The sequence below is a fragment of the Acanthopagrus latus genome, chromosome 11, assembly GCF_904848185.1.
Source record: "Acanthopagrus latus isolate v.2019 chromosome 11, fAcaLat1.1, whole genome shotgun sequence".
NCBI classification, from domain to species: domain Eukaryota; kingdom Metazoa; phylum Chordata; class Actinopteri; order Spariformes; family Sparidae; genus Acanthopagrus; species Acanthopagrus latus.
This window is the reverse complement of record NC_051049.1, coordinates 27,398,503-27,424,892: the sequence shown is the minus strand read 5'-3', so window position 1 is coordinate 27,424,892 and position 26,390 is coordinate 27,398,503. Positions and strand designations below refer to the sequence as shown.

The 26,390-nt window shown below is 41.3% G+C and overlaps 1 protein-coding gene across 1 annotated transcript; it reads left to right on the top strand.

The window, feature by feature from the left end:
* Nucleotides 1-13,327: 13,327 nt before the first annotated feature.
* rgs4 (regulator of G protein signaling 4) lies at nt 13,328-18,869 on the top strand. Its single transcript, XM_037116054.1, has 5 exons — nt 13,328-13,472; nt 13,754-13,867; nt 15,297-15,361; nt 16,674-16,837; nt 17,461-18,869. The coding sequence occupies exons 1-5, from the start codon at nt 13,429-13,431 to the stop codon at nt 17,689-17,691; spliced, it is 618 nt and encodes a 205-aa protein (XP_036971949.1). The 5' UTR covers nt 13,328-13,428; the 3' UTR covers nt 17,692-18,869.
* Nucleotides 18,870-26,390: the final 7,521 nt, after the last annotated feature.

Sequence of the window (26,390 nt, the reverse complement as noted above, 5' to 3'; positions counted from 1 at the left end):
ATAGAGTTTTTTTTTTTTTTAATCCACAACCTGTATGGTTGTCTACTCAAAGGATAGCAGATAGCTCATACCAATAGCAACAGCTGGATTAGAAAACAATGTTATCTTTGAATTGCTAACTTTTCAAGAACTGTGGAAAACTTTCCATTTATTGTTTGGTTTGACTGCAGAGTTCAGTCTCGCCAATCTCATAAATCCCGTGGCATGCAGCTGTTTAAGTCCAACATGCTGCAGACAAATGGGCCAGACATTTTTCTGAGAAGCTGCAGACTAAATCAGATCTAGAAAAATGAACATTGGACCCATCAGAGCAAAAGGTAGGAATCCAAATGAATGCTAATGCTGCTCTGTCTGTGGTAGGAATGCAACTGCCTCCCAACACATTTGCCATAATAGCTAAAATGATAACATGTTGCAGCTGAGCAGCTGTCAACTTGTTGTGGAGTTTTTCTGCCCCCTAGTGGAATCACATTGAAAAAACTCACCTTTAACATGGTAACAGTTAACTCTGACACAAACCACTTTCTTTTGTTAAACATTGTATATCAGTAATGCTTGTTTACATTCACTGAATGATCTTTTTAGTGCAGACTTGTTACAGAGTTGTATTGTTCCGTTGTTATTGTATGAGTGATTTCAACCCATAAAAAGCAGCACAGCAGCAGGTTTGTGATTCTGTATTGAATCACCTTTAAAGGATGTGACTGCTACACCGCCGGTCTGATTCTAATGAACCTGGGAAGGAGAGAACTGCACGTGTTGCTGCTGACTGGCCAAAGAGTGCCTGAATCAGTCATGGTGGATGACAAAAATACTTATTGACTCAAACCATTGAAATTTGCCTTTCCATCCTCAAGTTATATTACTGTGATGATGACAGTGAATCATTTTGTAACAACAAAACATATATGTTTCAAACAACTTAAAGTAATAGTGTAGAAACACAGGATATAGACAGAGGTTAACATTAATCACCAGGGTTCCTTCAGTGATTTTAACATGATTGGGTTGAGGTTGAGCAACAGTGTAGAGGAAAGTGGCCTCAAACTCTGTTTTTCCATGACACACAGAAGGACACACACCACTGACTACACCCTAATGTCCCAAATTACACACCTCCTGACTGGCTAATGGAGAACTTGGAGTGACGATTTTACTGGCAGTGAATGGACTGACAGCACACTCATACACAAATACACACTTTGACAAACATGCGCATGTACACACAAGTAAACACAGTTGACAGCTTCTGAAATCCCAAAGTGACAAAAACAGACGGACTACATTATAATGGACTGGATTTGTATGGCGCTTTTCAAGACACTCAAAGCACTCTGACAGGGTTCCAGGTAGCATTCATTCACACACAGTCATACTGGCGGTGCTAAACTACAGTAGTTGCCACAGCTGTCCTGGGGCCACCGCCACCTCAAACATACAACAGTCAGACACATTCACATGAGGCAAGGTGGGTGAAATGTCTTGCCCAATGACACAACAACCGTGACACAAGTGGCAAGGGCGGGGATCGAACCGCCGACCCTCCGAAGATTGGCAAACCTGCTCTACCGCCTGAGCCACGGTGCACAAAAAGGCCCATAGTCAGCTGAAATAGATTTTTTTTTTAAATGGTTCAGTTCATTAACAATCATGGGAAGGAATTGAATTAGCTACTTCTGCTAACAACTGATGATTATAAACCATCAATTTTTATGGGATTGTACACTTGAAATGAGAGGTGCAACCCAACTATAGTGTTAGGTGGCAGCTTGTGTAGATGCAGCAGCCAGTCGCTCCCGCTAGTGTTGCTGTTTGTTTATTTTCTGTGTGTATAGTGTGGAGAGGACGACCACTGCATTTCATTGTGTAGTCCTGTATTGTATAATGACACCACAGCTGCACCTTGAACCTTTGAAGTTTGACTCTAAAAGTCTGCTCACGGCAGCATTTAAAGGGAAATATTTTGCTGTGAAATTAGTTCATTTGAATGGAATCAGCATAATCAACACATTTGCTTGCAGAAGTGAAGTTCATGTGTAAGTTCTTAGCGATCATATTCACTGCTGATTAGCCTTGATGTGTCATCTGCTTTTGATTAACCTTCTTTTTTCCACAGTCACAGTTCTGTGAACTGCTCCACAAAATTCTAGTGCCAATTTCTAGTCTGAGCTTAACAAGGTTCCTGTCATTTTTTTTTCTTCTAAATCTTGAAAGTATGGAATAATTGTTCCCAGTATCATACACAACAAAAGGTAAATAAGAAACTACAGAATGAAAATATTAATAACAAATGCCACTGTAACTGTTATGCTCAGCAAAAAAGGACCCAAATGAAAGAAAAAAAACAAGAAATGAGCCTTCAGAAAGAATGAATCCAAAAAGTTAGGCAATTAAAATCAAGAATCTATGCACAAAATAAAAAAACAAATGCAGGTGAAACATGAGTGGCGAAAAGACGTTAACCTGACATGTGAGGGAACACACTTGGACTTGATACACAAGGACTGATTAACTAGTGAATTACAGGGTTAACACAGGAAGGTTAAAGCCAGAAAAGCACAAAGAAAAGAAGTGTATTGCAAAACAAGACTAGGGGAGAATGAACTTTCAGCATAAAACAGGAAGTGACTGAACTAAATCCCCCAAACCACAACAACAGTGATCAATTACAATGCGCCGTTACAATGTGTCAAAGTTAGATCGGCCCATATTCTTTCATTTTTTTCATTTAAACTAATATTTGTGCAACGTAGCGGATATAATAATCTGCACCACTGTGATTTTTTTTTTCTTTCGAAATTACAAGATTTGCCCATACACAGGACTTTTTATGCTCCAAAATATACAAGGAGAACGCATGTACCAGTGGGTTTGGGGCTAGTTTAATTCTACACTTCTGTCAGGCTGCAAACACCATCAACAGGGCCATGGTGCCCCATGAGCCATTTATTTGCTCTCAGGAACCCTGGTGATATTTACCACTGACATATTGCACTAAAGCAGAAACACAAGGTCTGGCAGGCTGTCTTCTGATATTAAAAACATGCTGGATGTGTAATAAACCATACGCTCTCTGACATTATCACAATACACAGCGGTTCCCTTTTTCTTCCTGTCACATTAGACACTCTGACGTTCGTTATTACACAGACCATCTTCCAGTGTAACAGTTGTGGCCTGCTGTGGCCCGGGGCTACGACATGGCTCCCGAAAGCACTTACAGGCAGTGTGCAGACTATAAAGTTTGTCTCTAGAGGGGCCCATGGTTAATCTGGCTTCCATTGTAAGAGTCAGTGTTTATATGACATAACAACAGATGTAGTGATATTTGTAGAAAGATGGCGTGTGTTGATGTGTACAACGTTAGACAGCAGTGATGACTTTATGAACCATTAAACTGCAATTGGAAGGTCAAGGTCCAGCTGACTGTCCTTCAATATTGAGAGGTTTTTCGTCAAAAGTAGAGGAGGGGTTGGCAGTCATTTATGTTGTTAAGTCTACGTGGGAAACGAATAGGGAAGGCTTTTTTTTTATATACCTCTTTCTGCATTAATGAGAAGGTGACAGCCATCTGTTATCAGTTACCCAGCTTGTTATAACTAAGCGTAAATCCACTGTGACATCAGCGTTTGGTTTGTGGAAGTGACCATATTTGGACGAAATATCCTGATTGGATGTGACTAAGGATCCACCAACATGCTGTGGGAGAGACCTATCAACCAGCGTGTGGTGACGCCCTAAAACTATGATGCTTTATCATCTTTTTTACTCTAAATGGGACCATAGTTTACAAAAGACTTTAAACTAGCAATTCAGGGGGGAAATACACAATATATATCCTAATGTTTGAAATATCATCAAAAAAACACTTCACAGATGCTAAGACTGGGCCACAAGTTCAGTACAGGTAGATCAATAAAAGTAGAACAGTTTGGTCAGTACAATTACATCATAGTGCCATAATGCAGCCTTTAAAGCCTCATATCACAATGTAACGATCCAGAATCTAAGACCATATCTAGCTAATGTCATGATGATGATATAATATCGATGTATTGACCAGCCCTAATAAACTCAATGATAAACTGTTTACAGAGGTAATAAATCCAGCAACAAGTAACCTATTTCTCTCATAAGCTTATATACAGTGTATACAGTATATACTTATATACTGCTGGCAACAAAAAAATGTTTACTTCAACATTGGCTTCACTTTCCAGACCCAGAAACTCTGTCTGTATTTTATACAGTCATTGTCTTTTAACCCTTAACTGTGAAACCACAGCAGCTTAGTCTCACTGGGGCAGACATCCAAGCCAAAAAAGGAACAGTGTCGTCCTGTGCGCACTAGCTGTCAATGTTTCATGCTTTGTCATGCGGTCAGAGTAGCTGTCATTAAGCCAGGTGTTCGTAACTTCCCGACAAGGATACAGAACACTTACTCCACAGCAGTACAAATACACACACAAAAAAAAATGCTCTTGCACACTACATGCAGGCAACCCCACAACAAACTCACACACACTCAGGCAGCGCCTGAGCACACAACCACACAAGACTGAGTGACTCATCCATCATCACACTGTCCACATGTTTGATCAAAGCTGTGAACCCTACCACCCAACAACAACGCTTCTGATAGGTATCTCTACCTGCATGGTGTTCCTCACGTAGCCTCATTACAGCTCAATATGACCCGTCATGACCGACTTACTGATGAGGCCTGTGAACAATCACAACAGTAAACTCCTCTTTGCCTCTGCACCAGCAGCTCGAGCACTCTGCTACGATTCATTTAGCTGAAGCTGGAACAGTCTGCTTCTTTGTTTGGGTTCGACATGCTAATTGTCACGGCTGTGGGCGCATGATGAAAGCTGTCTTTTACAGTAATCCCCGAGCAACTATTTATTATTGGAGTCAGTCTGTTTTAAGCGTCATGCCAGACAAACCTCCTCACAGTTACCAGCTGTGACATTTTCATAAAACAACTGTTTTTTTTTTTCTCTTGTTCTGCTCCTACCCTTATGAGGAGACTTTCTAGCCTTTTAATGATCCTTCATGCTGCCAAACAAAAAGAAGAGGAGAGCCTATGAAGAAGGTTGAAATTTGCAGTCAACGATTTGATGGGCATGACAGGTGGATAATTAAGCCACTAAATCAATCCTGTACAGGATGTCTGTTTAAGACATGGAAAAGGAGACACTTTTCTAGCATTGAGGACCTGCGAAGGATCACCAGCTTCTTCTGACCATTCCCATCTTTTTGTCTCCCTCGCACCCTCTCAGTTTCTCATCCAAAAGAGGTGTAACGGTGTGGGTGCACTGACCATGTTCTCATTGTAAAGTTGTCACCCTGAGGTAGAAAGGAGATGACAAACTGCTGCACCTACCTTCAGAGTCATAAATGGGAGGACAGCTGAAGTGAACAGAACTTGCCATCTTTATTACTGACTGTAAGTTAGAAGAGGTCGGGTCTCCTACGTACACTGTTCATATGGGGTGTCATTTCATAATTATTTTACTAATAACCATTACATATTGAATGTCGCTCTAACTGTTAATGCAGACCCGTACTTGAATACGCTGCCAGCAGAGTAAACAGATCAAATCAAAATGGAACAGTGATGTGAGGCTGAGCCCTCTAACTGCCCCCCTTTGATTTCCACATCCTGCCTGGCAGATTTACTCTTCACGTGTGAGTGTCTCTCATGATGACAGATGCAGCTCTTGATCAAATGAGATATGCAGTTAACCTTCACTAACCGTTCTCTGCCTAACTCATTGCAACGATAGTTGAAGGCTTGTGCAGGGCTGCTGTCGCTCCTAGGCACAGGAGCGACGAGAACAGTGGGAATAAGCAGAGGCATGAGCTGGATAATTTAATAAGACGGAGACACCTGTTACTTGACATGGTTTATGAGGATCTGTAACTGCTGTCCACGCAAACCAATCGCCAGAATAAATGTTGGCAATGTATGTTTCTTCAAAAACCGAGGACATATCCAAACTTTGCATTTCTTTTTGTAGCACTTTTACGTATCTTTAGGCTGAATTTGTTGCTGAAATGCTTTACTGTCTGGTCTGGTTAGGTTTAGGCTAGAAATACACATAATAATGCTTGGGAAAAGATCCTGTTTTGGCTTAGAATATTCCACACCTGGAAAATGTACTGACACCACATAAAAATATCCAGTGGTTTGGCATTTATGAATGTTGAAACACAGGTGTATCATCATCTTGGTGGAAGTGACCAGATCTAGGTGGACCTAGGGTGGATATCCTGATTGGATCAGACCTTTCAGTCACAAGGTAGACACACCCTAAAGCAGTGGTCCCCAACCAACGGGCCGCCGGTGGTTTGGTACAGGGCCGCAGAGAAAGAATAAATAAGTTATTGTATTTCCATTATATTGATGATCACACTCTGTAAGTTTGTTTTGAAAAACAAATTATCTTAATAATAATAGCTGTCTCTTCCTATTGACACGCTTGACACATATCTGTTTCAGTCACGTTACCCAAAAAAATAGGCCCTCAAGCTAGCTGAAATAAGTGGAAAACACATTTTCAGAGAACTCCTTTGTGAAGGAAAATGGAGAATGCCCAATGCTGAGACAAGAAGTATGGAGGACTGAAAGTGCCATAATTAAATGAATAAATACACCATTAAATAATTAATCAAATGTATCATTAATTAATTAAATGTATTCATTCATTTATTTATCAAAATTGGAATTAAATGTGTCAATAATTCATTAAAATACCAATTAATTTCATCTAAAAAACATATATAATTATAACACTATTTAATTAATTATTTCATGGTCCTGTGTTGCAATGCTTCATGAATTTATTCTATCTGTCAAACTCACCCATCAAAGTCAGTGCGCAGGGCTAATACAAATTCAGTCTAATCCATTGCTTTGGTCTTAAGTCTTGAAACCGAAAGAAGAACATCCCCTTGAACTTTCTTGTGAGATCAAGTTTTTGACATTTTGTCCTTTGTAAATGACCTTTATTGTGATGATTATTTATAAGAACATCTTGTTTTCATTTGGTTTACTGATATTTTTTGAAGCCAGGTTATTATTTCATTAATTTTTAGATGCTAAATGTGGGACTTTTATTTTGAAAGCGTCTCGCTGTGACCTGTTCTTGTGAATCGTGTGTGTCTGTGTGTTGGAAATGTGCCTGCATGGTCTTTGCTGAACGTGATGAAAATGATTTACTTAGTACCTGGCTGATAAAGGACACAGGGTTTGTTGTCATATCGCTTCATGACATGTTTAGTGTTTAATCCAGATTGTAACATTTAAAGATTTGTACAATTTGATATAGCATGTTTGAGTGAGCGGGAATGCTAATCAGCATTAGCTCAGCTATCCTGTCGGTACAAGAGATGAGGTTTTCGAAGGTGTGTTCGAGAGTGTACAAGGTTCCTGTTATAAACACTTTGGACCATCAGTTAGAGGGTCTGACCATCATTCAGCCGGGGATGCTACATCCTGCACCTCGCACTCTGTATCAACAGTGGGGTTAGCAGGGGACCGAGCCTTACACAGCGTTTCTAATAAAGTTTTGTTTGATTGCATTAGTACATTATCTGTAATCAATTTGCCTTGACTTGATGTGCAGGGTAACCAATCAGATGTTAGGAACCGCCCATCGACTTTGATGGGTGAGTTTGACAGATAAAATAGATTTATGAAGCACTGCAACACAGGACCTTGAAATAATTAATTGAATAGTGATATAATAGTTTTTTTAATTTTTTTTTTTTTTTACATCAAATGAATTGATAATTTAATGAATTAATGACACATTTAATTAATGATTTAATGGTATATTTATTTATTCAATTGTGGCACTTTTAGTCCTCCATAATAAAGAGCCTACGACTGCTGAGAAAAAGGAAGCTACATGTAGGGAGATGGACGACTGTCTTCAAGTCTGCTGATAATGTGGCTGAACTGCAGCTGTGGGGACGGAGAGTGGACAACGGCTGGAGACTGCAAATGATGGTGGCCTTAAAGTATGTTACCATAGTAAGTTACGGAGTAGACTGGACATACGGAAGGCGAATCAGGCAGCAAAAAGTTGTATTTTACTACCATGTATTCCCCCCGCGGTCTGTAAAATAAGGTCTTACATGAAATCAGTCTGTGGTGCAGAAGGTTGGAGACTGCTGCCCTAAAGCATACCCTGCTTTTGTCACAATTCTGTTTCTTGTTGTTCTTGTGTTTCCTTTCCTGTTTAATTTTGAAATTGTACCCTTGTGTGTAGCGTCTTGCTTTTTTCAGTTCCTCCGCTGTGTTTTTCCCTCCTTCCAGTGTTTTTTCGTTCCTTCCCTCACCTGTCCTTTTTTCCTCCTCACTCCATCTGTTCATCATCCACTCATTAGTGTGTCTCTATGTAGTCTTTGTTCTCCCTCATGTCTTCGTCAGTTCATTCTGTCTTCCTCCGTCAGGTCATCTCCAGTGTCTCCTCATGTCTCGCCGGGGTGTGTTTATGGTTTTTGCTCCTCCTGTTTCTCTTGATTTGTACTTTGCTTTTGTTGCACTTTGTTTCAGCTAGCTGTCAGCCGCCTTTGTCCATCGTGACTCGATTTTGGTTTACCTTGTTTTCTTATATCATGCAGCTTTGTTTTATTAAAGTTCCTCTTTAGTTCCCCTATTCCCGCCCTCGTGCGTGTCTGCAAATGGGTCCTCACCATGTTTTCTCCTGAAATTGGAACAACCAGACCATAAACACAGCGCTCAAAATGGCAAAAGATTTCACATAATGAAATGTAAAGTTGCAAAATAAAGACATTGAGTCTCAACCATTCCGTGGTTTGCAGAAAAATCCATTGTCAACATTTCTCTTGGTTTATTCTAGGGGTTTGTTTTGAGGGCCAGTGTTGCTTTATACATGAAGGAGGGTCATGCTGTAAGATTCAGTTTTTTTCTGAGAGCTGCCACCCTGTTGCTGGATTGAGGAGTGTGAATTTTCAGAACAAACACTGACTGTTTGCGTCACTTATTAAATTTTAGGGGAAATGTATTGCTGAGTGTGCTTCAGTAAATTAATATTGGGGTATTTAATGAACATAGCAGTCTTCAGTTTTAGAAAAGTAGCTTTCTTGTTTTCCAGTAAAAGTTCAGGAAACCTTGTTTGAGGAGCACACACATTTCTCTCGAAATACATTGACAGTATCATACCGTAACTGTTCAGAAGGTAAAATACGCTGCTGTACTTTCTCCGCTGAAACTTTATATCTTTCATCTTTGTAATTAGACTAGAATCTTGGCTCTGTACTGCTTCTCTGTACTCTTGTCCATCAACAGGTCTTGGCTGACGCCTGGATGTAGCCATTGAAACATCTGATGAGATGCGGTTGGGGTTGAAAAAGCCTGTTGAGAGATGAGAGTTGGCTTCCCAGGTGTGTGTGTGTGTGTGTGTGTGTGTGTGTGTGTGTATGTGTGTGTACGAGGAACACACAGACTAATCATCACCTTGCAGCTGTGTGCGCTCGGCCTCTGGTGCTTTAATCATATCTTGCTGTCTGTATGAGCATCGCTTAGTTACAGGAGATGGCGAGTCAAAATTCATAATTAAACTCTTGTTGACGGATACCAAATGGAGCTATTACACTGTTAAAGTCAAACTTTTTGTCTTCCGCAGCACGCATGTTTCTGTAAATCAACAGCCCCGTTTCCTCCTCAACAAAAAGAAGGAAAATCCAGGACCAAAAGGGACAGATACACATCTCATATTTTGGCCTCAGGTTTTTGCATTAGCCAAGTTAGATGGAATACCTTTGGATATCTGTTTGTGCTCAAAGAGACCTCATATCTGCTCAGCCAGTCAAATTTAGCATAAAGCGCTAGTGTCAGCGCTCTCTAAAAGGCAGCGCTGATCTCCACCCTGAGCCAGACGGCAGCTACACAACAGCCACACAATCTGAGCAGCAACACGGACATGAATATCTTGTCTCCTGCTCCTTATTGCCACCAATTAACTGCTCATCTGCAGCACATTAAACAGCATGGAAACATATCTGCAATTACATGATGTGCGGTCCAGCTTGTGCAGCCACTTCATACAGGGTGTGTGTTAACCCCTCTAGCTTAGCAGCCACGGGGAAGATTTCAGCTGGAAAAACAGTGTCTGTGTTCACAAATCAGTTTGGGATCTCGGAGACGTCATTTTATGTTGATATGTTCCTGTTTTTTTCAAACTGCATTTTCGTACGGCTGTTATTTGTTGGAATCGAGGGTGGTCTTTGTTCCCCTTCATATGCAGTGTTTTTCTGGTTTGATGAAAGTGAATTGTTAACCGTGTAAAAACGCTCGTCAGTAGATTATAGGGAGCCAGCACATTTACAAATCCATTCGCCAAAAGCACAAACAACCATTACGACCTCCTCTCTGATTGTAGCAATCTTTTGAGAACTGGCCACGCTGTTTGCATTCATTTGTCTTTTTAAAAAAGGGAGCCTTTGGCAGCCCTCCATGCTTTAAATGCCAACACATGTAAGCTGCAAATCAGCAAGGTATGTTTCTGCTTCAGCTGCTCTTAAATCACTCATAGAGAAGAATCCGAGCTGATTTTCGGCAGCAGATAAAAGGAAAGACTGGCCAGGGCTACAGATTTGGATATGAGGTCATGTGTAAAATAAGGAGAATTAAAGAGGGACCTCGTGTTTGTTTTCATGCGTGCATTTTTTAGATGGTAATCCTCTAGACTTTGAACTTACATCTGCTTGTCTGCAGCTCAGTCTTATTTATTTATCACCTTAGAGTGAGGCTGCAGATGTGGAACCAGCTCGTCCTCGACATGAATGGGCAGATCTAAGCTGTCAGGGTCACTGTTTTGAGACGCTTCACAGTTTCTCAACAGGGACTTTAAGAAGTGACAACAGATGGTGAGCACAGGATACAGCTCATGTACCTCCTCAGTCAAAACAATGATGTATCCTCAAGCTATTTCATATCTATTTGATAATCAAGTCATTGAAAATGAACAAGACAAGATAAGCTAGGCGGCCAAGAATGGAAGACAGAGTGCAGCCAAAATTTCCCCCGATGCCAACAACAAGGTGACTGTACTCATTTTATACCTTTCTGTAATGAAAGTCTGACTCTTAAACACAGACACCCCTGAGTTTATTCCCTGTGCCATCCAACTGGCTGTTTCTTAGGTCACAAATGGTGTCAATATAAAAAATATGGTCGTTGATAATGATAATTCTTTCTTTTTATATATTCACTCTGACAAACACTCTGACAAACGCCTCAGCAGACCTTGCTGTGTTTCTGAGCTGGTCTCTGCATTCATGGATGGACGGCAATCCTGTTTAAACACACCGAGGTCAGAAAAAGGTCTTAATCACACGATGGGAGGAGATTCTGCCAGAGGACTGTGCAGACTTCTAGACAGCTGATCTCTGTGGATCTGCAGCGCCTATAGCTGTTGCTCAGCAGCAGACGCTGTGTAAAAGGTCAGTTGTTTTGAAGCTGATGCGCTACATTCTAATCATTTTAATGCTGATTTCATTTATGGTATTTTGTGTCTGACGTTTAATTCTTCACTCTTTGCAACTATAGATCATGCAGAAACACCAAATACCCCCTCGCAGCTTGAGCGTGTTTCACCACAGTATGCAGTATGAGCTGTGTCCCACGTCCAGGCTGCAAACTATTCCTGTGCAGGTTTTGAGTGCATAAAATGTTGCACTCCAAAGAGTAGGCAGTATGCAGGTAACACATGATGTGTGCTCTGTTGACAGTCACAAATTTCACTGATGAAACCGTCTCCTTCTTCACCTCTTGTCTCTGCTGCCACTGGCCACCATACAGGACCCTAAACAATGACACTTTCTGAACCAAAAACATCTTATACCCCGGAGCAATATCTGAACCGACAACAGTCCGCCCGCCACCACCTCTACACCATCATCAAAACACTCGATGACATCACAGTTCAAAAAAAGTGCATTTTGTATTACAGTGTGTTGAGGATGGTGGTGAGACAAGCCCTGGAAAGTATTTAACCTTTGGAAAAAAAAAAGATATGCATTTTAATTGCCATTTATTTTTTGCAGTCACAGATTGACAGTTTGATCCGTTTATGAATGCATGACACCATTCATGTGTTCATAGTAAATGGTGACAGAAAAAATCCTGCACATGACCAAACACTTGTCGTGCTTTTCCACCACTGCTAAGCTGCCTGCCCAAAGGTGTGTCTTAAGGCGAGGACACTCTTGTCTCCATCCCTGCAGTAACATCGACCAGTCAAAGCGGCTCCGCTAATTCACCTACAAACGCAATTCAGTTATTATAACTTCTTCAGAGTAAAAGCCCCCTGTCATTTAAAAGCTTTTATTGTGAAGCAGCATCACAGGGTGTTTTCAGCAGCAGCAAGTGAACATGAAACAGCTCGAAATGAGCACGATGAAACAGTGGAACACACAAGAACGCGCTAGTGGAGGACAGCATTAGAGAATCTCTCAAAATGTAGGCAAAACCACATTTTTGCAAAATAGCTGATATTTTAAGTTGTTGTGCCAACATGTTAGAGGTCACATAATATTAGATCATTTAACATTTGTTAATGAAGTTATCTTTTTGGCATATTTCCAACCAGACATTTTGGCTGTTGTTATTTTAATTTGGCACAATATAGCAAAAAGCCACCATATGGAATAATGTAAACCCTGATGCACGGTAGCTGACTATTAATATATACTTCATACATGACCGTTTTTCTTCATCTTTTTTTTATAAATGTACACTCTTTGAAAAACAAAAGTATTGCTTCCCTTTTGTGAAGTTTAACTGGCAGTGGCATTCAAAAGTCGCAGTTTCAATTCACGTAGCCTACATTAATATATTACACTGTGTACCCTTACTGCAAAGAGGAACATTATCAGATATTCAGAGTTTTTTAAAAACAAATATACAGTATAGGGTTAGCATGTAACATCGGAACACAAAGAGGCTTTTATTGAGGGGCGCCAGTCTAATGTGCTGCCCTGTAAACTATCGCAACTTTTCACTGAGTTTAAGTGTTTTCCCACACACACACACACACACACACACACACACACACACACACACACACACACACACACACACACACACACACACACAAATGAAAACACCTTTTGTTTTGGGTACAACTGCTGTAAATTTCCTGTTCAGTTTTCTCCCTCTCTCCCTCCTTGCCTGCCCCCCTCTGTCTGTTATTCTCTCCCCGGGCATGGTGATTGGTCAGTTTTCTGTCATCGTGCGCTCTGGAGCTATAAAACCACTGCTGGGGGTGGAGACTCCAGCAGCCTTCTGTCTCATACTGGAGAACACTGCTATAGGAACTCCCACAGTGTTCCCTCCGTGTCGTCATTTGCAGCAACAGCACTGACTTTGGAATCGTTTAACTCTCCACCATGTGTAAGGGACTTGCAACACTTCCTGCCACATGCCTGAAAAGGTAAGTGAGGTGCATGAATGTGTTAGTATGTATTCCTGATGAGATGACAGCAAATGTAGCCTTTGAATACCTGAAACTGTGAATGCTTCAGAGATTCAGCTTGTTTATTTTTACATATTAAAACCAGTACATGACTTGAAACAGCACTTGAATATAGAAAAACACAAACCAGTTTTTTACCTCTTGTTTGCCTAAAACAGTCCTCATACAGGGCAAGTCTCAGTGGGGATATTACCACTGTAAAAAAAACTGAAATGCATCCCGCTCACTGTCCTCCACAGCGCCAAAGACATCAAGCACAAAATAAGCTTCTTGCTCCAGAAGCCTGAATCCCAAGCAGCAGATCAGAAGCAGACGAAAGTGAACACGACTGCTGCCGCCGCTGCTGCGAAGAGGTGAGAGGAACTCAAATCTGTGTTCGTTCACTTTGTTGATGCTTTCGAGGACACGTTTGTGTTTACTCTTCATTTCCAGGAGCTCTAAAAGAGATTTTATTGACAGATTGTGATGAAATAAACTCATTCTCCGCTCATGTTCCTCAAGGAAAGTACTGTTGCATTAGAAGGAATTCATTAATTGCCTTCCCATCTGGACAGGCTCTGCACATGGAAATACTTGGGGGGGAAAAGGTGGTAGTGTTAGCAAGCACAAGGAGGATACATGTCTGTCAGAGGATGATGATTTCTGCTTTATTCTGAATGTGGTCCCTTTAATTAGTAGCAATCTTTAATGATTGTGTGCAGGGACTTTAATATTTTGAGTGTGCGGGCAATTTTTATTGACCAAAACACCTTTTGTTCCAAAGCACATGACTTATTTCCTGAGGAGACATTTGATGGTGAGAGTGATGGTTAACACTTCATATCCACCATTAAAATAAAGTACATCTATAGTTAAACTTTAGTTAATAATGTTTCACTGTAACATTCTTCCTAAACCATTAATTAATGGTTCAAAAAATGGTGTTGTTTGTTTACAGCCAAATAACTACTAAATAACATGTAATTAAATGCTAGTAGCTTACCATTTATCAATGATGGTCAGTGTAAAGTGTCACTGAATGATACTGGTGATGAATGAGTTGACGTGCACGAGCGTGCTTGATATTACACTGACATACACTGTGATGACTGTTTCTGTTACAGTGTTACACTTTGAAACTGAACCACACTGGCAGAGGAACACATTGTGGCTTATCGTAGGTCTTATTCTGGCCTTCATGACCCGCCCTGAGACTATGTTCCCTCAGAAAAGGCAATTAGTGCTCTTTATGAGCAGGTGAGCAATGACTACGCTCACCCCGACCTTTCCCTTTCAGGAACACGCAGCCCATTCAGACACAGTTACAGAAAAAAAATAATCATTCATTGTTCCCACTATAATTGCTCAGCAACAATATCTCGCCCCATTCACAACACAAGCGATTAAGACAAATATGGATCAGTCTTTTCTAATCTTTACGGCTGCCAATTATTTTTGCTGTTGTTTCTGAGGCGGTGAAATTGTTAAAGGAGCGTTACTGTGCTGTAGGTTTTGGTGGGTAAATGTCAGCTACTGAAGGCTGGCAGGAAGAGATTTGCGGCAGTTATTGATCGGTGATTAGTGACAATTCCCTCTAGGTTTTATTGCATGGAAACCTTCAAAAGCTTTAATTTGTTTGAGTTGGATGACAGGAAGCCAGCAGTTGAGGACACACCGCTCCAATAATGAACTTAGTAAACCTTGTTGATATATGTTGATGAAGGTTCTCAGTCTCAGTGATTGATTACAGCTCGGAGAGCCGCTGCAGCCTCATTGAAAACCTTGTCTGCACGTGTGTTTCAGGGTGCCTACTGCAACCGAGGTGGAGAAATGGAAGGAATCCTTCAGCCACATGATGAGCAGTGAAAGTAAGTGTTCCATTTCTGCTTCACACATGAAAAAAAAAAAGAAGAGAAAAAAAAACGTTCAACCTCAACCGGAACGAGGCGAGCAATTTAATGTTCGAATCCAAAAAAACTTTGTCTGACTCTAATAAGCCCAGCAGACACCAGCAGCCAGGCGGATGCTCTGCTCATTAGTTTTCCGGCAGAATCTCTCTCAGGGTTTATGAAAAGAATCTAAAAAAGAACTAAACATCACTAGTCTCCTGTGACATAATGCTGCTGTGATCATGGGAATATTCGCGGCCGAGGCCCTGACCTTCACATTCCTCGCTAATGATTGCCAGTAAAGTTTTGGCAAACTCGTAAATGATTTGTAATTCTTCACTCTTTGTCACAAAGTTAGACATTGCAGGTGCAGTGCAGAAGATGTGTTGACTTGACAGTGCAGTTGACTCGCATCGACCTGCTCTGATCCTCTGACACTTTAATTCTGTGTTCATGATGTGCTCAAGGAAAGTCTCTGAGGCGTTCTCATGCTCTGCGCTAGAGCTACGTGTCTCGAGGCACTCCTCAGTGGCCCCTCAGGGCTCGCTGACCAGTGTCGAGTGTGTATGTGTCTGTGTGTGTGTGTGCGCGCACAAGCCCTCTGAGACTTACACTGTGTGAGTGCGTGGACACAAAGGGGATCAATGGCCTTGAGGGAACCAGCTGAGTTCTGACCGGCTCTGTTCCGTGACCTCATCCGCTGACCCTAAAACATAAGCATCCTCCTTCTTCCTCTCTGACATCGTCCGTCAGCTTTCATTGGTCGATCAGTCTTGTTTATCTCATCGTGGCCTCAGCGGGGTCCTCCATCTGTCCTCTCAGACATATGGGATTTTGGAGCGGTAGTGATTCAGACGATAATCAATTTGACTAAAATGTATCCTAAGGCTAAAGTGCCGTCTGTTGACTGGCTTTTGTTATCGGAAAACCAGCCCAATCAGCAATAACAGAGAATAAAATGTTGGCTTTGTACGTTTCTACAAACCATGGATACGTTAATTTTGTGCGAGACAGCTGCCAGGCAAGAGACCGCTAATTTTGGCTACAGTTTGGACATTTTCCCAGCCGTGTTCCTGGCAACACAATGAGTCATTCTCCGGCGAAAGAATACTGTTTTTACAATTTAAAATTGACCATTTCAGTGGAAATGACCTAAAATTGAGACAAATACCCAAATTGCCAGATTTTACACAAAATGTGTTACAATTCATTGCAGTCACCAACTTCTACACCTGCACCCATGGTGCACTGGATATTAAAGACGAACATGTTTTTTTCTGTCTGGTCTCAGCGGGTCGCACGGTCTTCACCAGCTTTCTCAAGTCGGAGTTCAGCGAGGAGAACATGGACTTCTGGGTCGCCTGTGAAGACTACAAGAAGATTTCCCCTTCCAAGCGGGCGAGCAGAGCCAGGCAGATCTACCAGCAGTATGTGGAGGCAGATGCTCCCCGTGAGGTGAGACAGATGGTAACTCTGGAAACAAGCCAGAAATGAATTTAAAGGAGCCAAAGAAAAATAGGGAACAGGACAGAACTGAGTCAAAGCCTGAAGAACACCTTAAGGGCATGCCTGTAAATCCAATTAATGCAACTGCACATTCTCCTGCAATGAAGTGAACACTTGAGGCTGATTATGACTGCACAGCTATGAATACTGCACCTGATTAGAGACTGACCCTCGATGGTTTCTCAGCATCCAGGCAGCTGGGTACTTTGCTTTGGCTTTCTACTCAGTTCTTTCTTTTGGGTTTATTCTTGATGAAAAAAGTAAAAATAAAATAAACTGAGGGTAAAGATTTGGGTGTATTTTGGCCCTATTTGTACCAGAGCTTTGTGCTTTGCCTTGTGACAGTGTTAATTATTTTTGTAATATTCTTTCTTTTTGTAAATTGTCATTTTTTTCCCTTCTGGTGTTCTTGTTGCCAGACTTCAACAATAATCTCTTAACTTTAAAAAAATATTATATGTTAGAAGAGCAATATGACTTAAGATTTTTACTTTCTCTGAGTGACGTTTCCCTTCCGGTTGATATTGTTTGACCTTTAACCTTTTCTTTTATTTCATTCGGTGTCATTTCAGGTCAACTTGGACGCAGTGACTAGAGAGGAAACGAAGCAGAATGTGGAGAACGCCTGCCCGTCTTGTTTTAGCGAGGCTCAGAGGATGATCTACACCTTGATGGAGAAAGACTCCTACAGGCGCTTTCTGAACTCCGAAGTGTTGCAGAATCTGTGTCAGCACACCGCTGCTCAGGAGAAGAAAACCTGTGACTATGCCGAGAACAGGCAGGAGTTGACAGGAGGCGCATAAACAGCAAATGGACAGGAAAGAAAGACTAGAGGAAGGTGCCAAAGACTGAAAATGTATTAGTTGGTAGATACTAGTAAGTGGTGACTTAAAGGTTAATGTGACAAGCGATACTTTAACTTCCTGTTCAAGTCTTTGGTGATCATTTTAAGGGTTTGGAGTTGCTTGTGTGTGTCCACTTGTGCATAAAACAGAGAAAGATTGTATTAGTTTCCTGTACTGCATTCATCATCAGCTCTCATGTGTTTAATATGTTTAAGATGAACGTACAAAAACAGGGATGAAATGAATGTCTAAATGTTTGCATTATGAAGATCAGCTTTTGCTTCTGGTTTCACTGCAGAACACAACCTATACTCTGAGTCACAGCCATGAGGTTATACTGATGGTCTAAACAGAACACAACCTAAAGCTACCTGCAGCCAACACACTCACCTGCTTTCAACCCTACTGCACATGGGGCAGTGTGAGGGATTTGTTTAAGTGATAACGTGTAAAGTTTTCCTTCTTTAGAGTAGCGTATCAAGTTGTTTGTAAGAAAGAGAAATCGAAGAATGATAAAAGTAGAGCATTAAAATGTTAGTGTTTAGTCGTGACCCAGTGTTTGATCTAATTATTGTGGTGTGACACCGAGCGACGCGTCATCTGAGTCACAATCTTTTGTTTTTGACCCAGAACGGTTACTGTGTTACATGTGACTCACCCGCCAGCTTTACATTTGCCACGAGTCCTGTCACATGTTCGTACAACAGATGGGTGATATCGATGTCAGACTTGGTGACCATGGCAACAACTGGCTGTACTCTGTAGACAAGATCCCCGCACCGTGCCGATGTAGTCGTTGTGTGCGCCTCGCAGGAATTCAACGCGTGCTTTAACGTCGCAGTATTGATCTGTTGCATGACATGTAGTAACCAAACAGCAGGAGAGAAGGGCGCAATGTGACCTGATTACGTCAAGCTGTATTCAGATGTTCATATCTGTCAAACGTTGTGCAGAGTAATGAATGGTGTGTTAACTTTGAGTGTTTGTATCGATGTCGCCTTGCATTTTAAAGTGTTTTCTCATGTGATGGACAGAGAAATACATACTGTATGTAGACATTTATTAAATTATGTCATTGTCTTATTTATATCATATCTGTAACTATTCAACAAATAAAGATGTGTTGGCTAATCAGAGTTTGAGTCTGTAGCCAGTCGAGCAGTCGTTGCTGCTTCTTGTCTAAAGCCTAAAAGTCTAAAGTTTGGAAGGCAGTCATATTACTTGGGTAACACGCTCGCTTACTTCCCGCGATCATCTGTGCAATTCTGCCATTTCCATGACTTGTAAAGTACAATTCCACCCAACCCACTGAATTTCACAAACAATCTGAGGTACTATAATATTACTCGTCCTGTGCAAATCAACATCTCAGTAATTCCAGGACATGTTTTGATTAACATTGGGCAGCTGTACATCAAGTGGCAAAGCAGGTCATCCAGAGTGTTGCGGGTTCGATTTCCCGGCTCCCCCAGCTGCATGTCAAAGTGTCCTTGAACAAGATACTGAACCCCATCTTGCTCCTGATGAGCAGACTGGCACCTTGCATGGCAGTGTCTGCCATCGGTGTGCAACTGGGTGAATGTGACCGAAATTGTAAAGCGCTTCGAGCAGTCAGAATACTGGAAAAGTGCTACAGAATTGCAAGTCTATTGACATCTGCTCTCTCTTGCTACTCATGTTTAATAGCAATCAACAGCTGTGCTGTGTAATCGGCTATATTGACCTTTAGAAGTGATGACAGAGTTAGGAACAACAAAAGGTTGTCATATACAGGTTCCTTGATCTTGAGGAGCTGTAAATGTGTGGTTATGATGTAAGACATGTTGACAGAAGGCAAATCAACTCAGGACATATAACATGGCTGTTGAAGGACAGATGCTCTGCTTCCGAAAGTTAATGTTCCAATACAGACTTCTTCTACCCTTTGTGGACGTGCCACATGAAACACAAACATAGGGTGGCAATAACTAATTCCTAATTCACTGAAATTCCCTGGTGATACTAGTACCCTGTGAACAGGGTACTGTGAAGAGTCTACAGCGAGCCAACAGTTTAACAAGGCTGCATTTGATGACATTATTTTAACTTTTTCAGAAATATTTGTCAGCATGCTGACCAGCACGTTTCTGTAGTTTGTCCTGGCTGTTCAGCTGCTGCTTCTTGTCTAAAGCCGTATTTGCAAGGTAGAGATTGCAGAGATTGTCTGAGGTCTTAATCCCATGCAACTGTAAGCAGGCAAAGCAAAAATTCCATCACCAGTAACCTGCCATATTTCACCAAGCACAGAGGCCCAGTGATTAAATGAAGTAAAACACAGATTACACTTGTCCTGCGTGAATGCATTTATTGCAACAGTGATGTATGGTGGTTATATCAAAATCTCTACATTAGGTGGTACTTGTCCCATTCAAATAGGGATTAACTCACAGTGGACAGAAGATGGATTAAGATGGATCTTTAATATTTCAGGTAGGACCATAGTGGTGGACCAATAACTAACTGATGTTTTCACACAGCCATGTCCCTAGCATGGCTAATTAAAGTCAACACTTTCAGCTCAACTCGTAAATTACAAGCCAATTTTAATTCAGTTAAATTCAAATACAGTGACTTGTTCAAATGCTCAAATGACGAGGGAAGATCATTGTTCACTTGAAGTGAACAAAGAACAGTGAACCTTACCATGTTGATCAAAAGTTGTTTAATGGTTATGTAATTTCAGATGTGTCTGGCTGATGAACGGGAGTGTCATACTGCTGTTCACATGAGAAGTCACTAGTTTTTATTTCAGCATTTTATGATGCTGTCTTCCAGCGCTTACTTCTCATGATTACAAGATAATGACCTCATTATGTCCAGATGATGAGGTTGCAGTTTTTAGTAAGCAACAGCCTCGGATGTGTTAAAAAAGACTTTAATCTGGCAGACTGTTCCTTTGTAATCACACAGCAATTATCTATAATCAGCAGAGATACGGTGGTCTCTTCTATCTCTTGCAGATATTGACTCAAGAAAGAAACAGGACATAATACCAATTTTAAATATCTGACCAAAAAGCACCACTGCTTGCTACCTGGTTTTGAACCCTGGTTTGTTCTCTCACAGATTGGTCTGAGCATGTTTTCTTTTTCAGATCCCTTTTTTTTTCAGATTTTTGTCGGACATCCCATCATGCAAAGCTGAAAGAGTGGATTTGAAAATGGGCAAGGCCTGTCGAGATCACGTATTTAACATTTTCATTGAGTGCCAAACCCTTCAATAATGACATTTAAACATTTGTTTGAAGCTTCCTAAACCTGTTTTTGAAACCAAAGTTTATTTTCAGAGCGAACCCTCCAGTCTTTCAAATGCTACTCTCATGTTTTATCAAGATGAATCATGAGGTCCTCACAGCGCTGTCTCACACTGGTTCACCTTGCGGTTCCTGTTTACCCCCATGAAGTTGAAGCTGTTTACTGAAGCTGCATTCACACTCTCAGCTCAACTCCATGCCTATTTAAGGGCAATGCATTTGCAATGGTGACGCACTATATAGTAAATAAGCTTGCTAAAATTTTATCTCCTGCACATTTAACTTGAACAGACGGGGAGAGGGCAAACATGCCAAAATATTTACTTTCTGTTAATTCCGTCTGAGTGCTTTCCTGCTTAGTAAGGCACAAAAATAGAATCAAAGATGCCTAAATTGTTTTTTTTATAGGCAAAATCTGTTGAAGTGCTCGGGTTAATAATTCACCAACAGCCTTATACAGGCCCATCACAGTGGATAAGGACTCCAGGAGATTTTCCATGCAGACCTAAAATGGGTTGATCTTTGAAAACATCCTGACCATGCTGAGCTGTTGATGACATTCATCTTATTTCGCTAATTAATTTTTCGTTTGAGAAGACGATTGCAGTGACACTTGTGCTATCTTTAGCGCAACTCCCCCGGAGGATGAGTCACGCATAGTGTACATAAAAAGACCAAATTTCTGTCTGATATATTGCTATATGAATGCCAGCCTCAGTGTGCTGGGAACCTGCTGCTAAAACACAGGAGTCTACAAGAATGTGATAAATCCAGTGGGGCCGCTGTGCTGGTGTGAATCTTATCCGTCATCTAAAATAAATGAGAGTGTGGGAGTATTTGGGAGGACTGTGTGAGGGGGCCAGCGGCTAGAATCCAGAGCAAACCCTTTAGATTTCAGACTCTTTACTTGCTTTATTGGCTAAGTATGTGCACACAGTTTGACTCAATTTTTAACATTGTTTTCAACACATACATACATACAGAACAATTGACAGGAGCATAGTGTAGTTTCTGGGCTTTCCTCCTCCATTGAGTTGGCGTGTAGTTTGACGATAAAAGAATTCTGTGTATGCAAAGCTGGGTGGAATGATAGAGCAGTCTTTATTAAAACAGAATCTTGAGTCCTGCGGATCTGCGGAAATCAAAATGCTTTGCCCTCTGCCCCATCAGAGCTCCTATCAGCCTATAATCTATGACAGGAGATCTACCAAGTGCCACCACCCTTCTTCTCTTCCTGCACGGGCCTTTAGAGTTCCTTTTTCCAGTACACACCCACTTCTAGGTGTGTGAATTGGTCACTTTGGTAAATTATCCAGTAGACTAAAAGAGGAGTTGACCTGTCTTAAGCATCTCCCACCATTTGGCATGCAGCTCAAACTTAGCTAAGCACTTTATCGCCGGTTACCTTTGGCCCCTCACAGTTGGAAGCCAACCCCTGGACCTTCACTCACACAATGAAGATCAGTTAGTCATGATTGAATCCAAATTAAGTAGATCAGTCATGACTGAATCTAACCAGAAGTAGGTCAGAATGTGTTGCCCTCCAGATACCTCAATAGACAGAGAGACACATTTCACAATCAGGAGAACAAAGCTGGTCAAAGGTAGCCCAAAATACAAATAGAACTACACTGCCTGGCCAAAAAAAAAAAGACATATCTTGTGGTCATGGAAAAGATGTTAGTCTGTTTGAGAAGGGTCAAATCATTGGCATGCATCAAGCAGAGGAAACATCTAAGGAACTACTGAAATTGGGTTAAGAACTGTCCAGCGTATTATAAGAAACTGGAAGGATAGTGGGGATAGAATGCGGTTGGAAAAAAATCCTGACTGATCATGATCAGCGATCACTTAAAAGTTTGATGAGATCAAATAGCAGAAAAACAACAGTAGAACTCAGGGCTATGTTTAATAGTAAAAGTAAAAGCATTTCCACACGCACAGTGCGAAGGGAACTCAAGGGATTGGGACCGAACAGCTGCATAGCCTTAAGAAAACCACTAATCAGTGAGGCTAATCATAAAAGATTGGACTCTGGAGCAATGGAAAAGGTCATGTGGTCTGAAGAGTCCAAATTTAACCTGTTCCAGAGTGATAGGTGCATCATGGTAAGAAGAGAGGCAGATGAAGTGATGCACCCATCATGCCTACTGCCTACTGTACAAGCCTGTGGGGGAAGAATGAGCAGGTTTTTCCATCGGTGGATTTTTTTTTTCCCAAGATGACAATGCCACGATTCATCAGGCTCAAACTGTGAAAGAGTGGTTCAGGGAGCATGAGACATCATTTTCACACATGGATTGGTCACCACTGAGTCCAGACCTTAACCCCAAACTTTGGGATATGCTGGAGAAGGCTTTGCGCAGTGGTCTGACTCTCCCATCATCAATACAAGATCCTGGTGAAAATTGATGCAACACTGGATGGAAATAAATCTTGTGATATTGCAGAAGCTTATCAAAACAATGCCACAGCAAATGCGTGCTGTAATGAAAGCTAAAGGCGGTCCAACAAAATATTAGAGTGTGTGACCTTTTCTTTTTGGTTGCAACATTCTTTTTGGGCCAGGCAGTGTATAATGTACAAATAAGCAGATGAGAAACATGTATATACAATATAAATATACATAAAAAAGCAGCAATCCAGTCAGCTATTCTGTAAATTGTAAACAAATACAACTGTTGCAAATAAAAACACATTTATTGTTTTTATTAACCTTTTCCACAGGATAAATCCATCACATATAAACTCTAGCATCTAGTGCTATTTTAGATTGAGTCTAGACCTCATGCTGACAGCGAGAAATATGCAGTCATAATTACTGTAATTATCACTGCAAACAAACCCACAAGCACCTGCTCCAACAGCTTTTCTTACAGTTATATAAAGGGCTAGACAGCGCAAAACTTGAACCCACAAAGGCCCATGTGCACATCCAACCCACATATTTGTGTCAAACTAATGCACACCGATCACCTACATGACATGGGAACTTCGTGGCTGTAACTGAAGTAGATCTAAGTGAGTGAGGGACGTGCAGCTGGATCTTTGTTTAAAGTAAGCGTTGTCTGTTGTGGGTTTCCCTCTTGCAAAAAAAAAAGTACAAAAAAGAGCCAGCATCCAACATGTCGTAGAATACACACCATGCACCTGGAGTTGGTGCCAGGACTGTTTTTTGTAAGGGGAATGTGATTTGAAACTGTAAATGCTGAATATGTAAATTGCACTGTATCTGGGTTGATATAGTTGAAAACTGTATTCAGTAACTTACCGCATTTCAAAGTACTCCAATTCAAACCAATGAACATTTTGCTAACTTGTACCCTGTGGCTGTGCTTACTAAAACTGCCCTTTTCTTCATGACTAAAATCCCATTGGTTGTCTCTTTAGCTCGATATATAACGATTGTATGTTTATTTTAACATCGTAGTGAGGAATTAATGATTCTTTTCAAGTTTTGATTCACCAGGTCCTGTGTGGTCAGAGGAACTTCCTGCCATTGACCACACATTTTAATTTTGGACAAGACAATGGTCTACAGCATCTAATGTAGAGATGATGTTTTTACCAGTCATGTGTTTGTGCCGCTCTTGGACTGCAGCTGAAATACTAGCCGGAATCTATTCAGATCCTACGGCCTGATTGGACCTTTATGCACCGTTAACCTGCTTATTGCTGGATCTTCCCTCCCGCCTTCCTAACGCCCGGCAGCAGCGAGGCCTGCTAATTAAAACCTGACAGGATGATCTGAACTCTAATGTGATCATGCATGCGATGAAGCACGTAGACGCTGACATGTGCACGCGCAAGAGCCACTAATCTCTATGGCACAAACACACACACGCGCTCTACATACATCCCCAGGGCTGCATGTCTGGATCTCTGGTTTATTGTCCTGAGAAGTCTGAATAATAAACAGTGCAGGGCTAATGCCATTCATCTCACAGTCCTGTCTGCTTTCTGTTGTGTTGTTTTAACGCCCGGGCTTCGCCCTTGTGACATGTTTTGACACTTGATTGTGTGCAGTTATAGCACCTTCAGTAAACCTTCATTAGTTACTATTAGTTTTTCAAAATAAAAGTCTTTGGCTCTAGGAAAAATCTGTTTGTAAACTGTAAACTATATAGATTCAGCTTTCAGACAACCCCTGATGAAAAAAACTGGGATCATGAACATTTTGTTGAGTGCAGATGAGCAGAGACCAGTTTTATGGGCGAACTTTATGACCACATTAAACAAATACAGTCCAAACATCACAGGTCACGACTCAGCTTGCACATATCTGTTTCCTCTTTAGTCCTTTTAAACGTGCCACATTACTTAAGAGACCCCATTATCCAGTATATTAAATAGCGAGGGAGACTTTGCTAAACACAAAGTGGAGCCTTGGCAATGAAATCTTGTTTGTCCCCCCTATTTGAGATAAAGTGAGGAGTTCCCATCTAATCTAACCTGCACTGCTGAGGCAAAACAGAAACACGTGCCAAAAAATATAAAGCCTTGTTCTGACTAAAATAAGAAAAAAAAAAAAAACAACAACATTTGCCTTCAATTATACTCCCCTTGTCCAGACTCATTCATCATTTGTTAGGTAACCTCCTGTCACTGGATCAGCTCCTCCTTCGTCTTTGACTCAATTGCTACTTGTTTCATATATATTGATTTTTTTTTTAAGTTTATCGCTAATTGTGCCAAAGAGCAGAGGCAGAGGCAATCCATACTAACTCAAACCACATCATCTGTGCTACCTCTGCAAGTGCTCTTTGTTCAAATAATGATGACGGGTTCAATTGAGAGGAAATACCCAGCGCTTTCCCCGTCATACCTCTATTAAACTTCAAACATTTTAGACAAGATGTGTTTGAAACTCACTGTTGAAAAGATTGTGGGTTAAGCGATCACCTCAAGAGACATGTCAGACGCGGCCACAAAGCCAGCTCTTACATAAGGGTGTTGAGGGAGAGGTATACTTACAGGAAGCGTGATTAGAGGATGAGGTGCGGCTGAGCCGGCGGGCGGCAGCTCAGCAGGATTAGCTGATAAGGAGCAGGTGTGAAGGCCAGAGAGACAAACTGAGGGCAGCTGGCGGGCAGGTGAGAGACGACGCGAGCGGGAGAATACGTGAGAGGCCTTCCCCCCGTCACACCAGAGGATCACTCCACGGTCAGGAGCACAGCTATCACTCACCTTAAATCATTGTGTAAGAATTAACAGGTAAATTCACAGGTAAATGGTAATATTTGTTAAGCTTCATTCTCCTGCACAAGTGCTTCCTTTTAGTGGCACTTCATTAGATTGTGAAGTGTTATATAGGTCAACATGTAAGTGCACACTCATTGTGGGAGGGTTTTGAGTTGACTTCCAC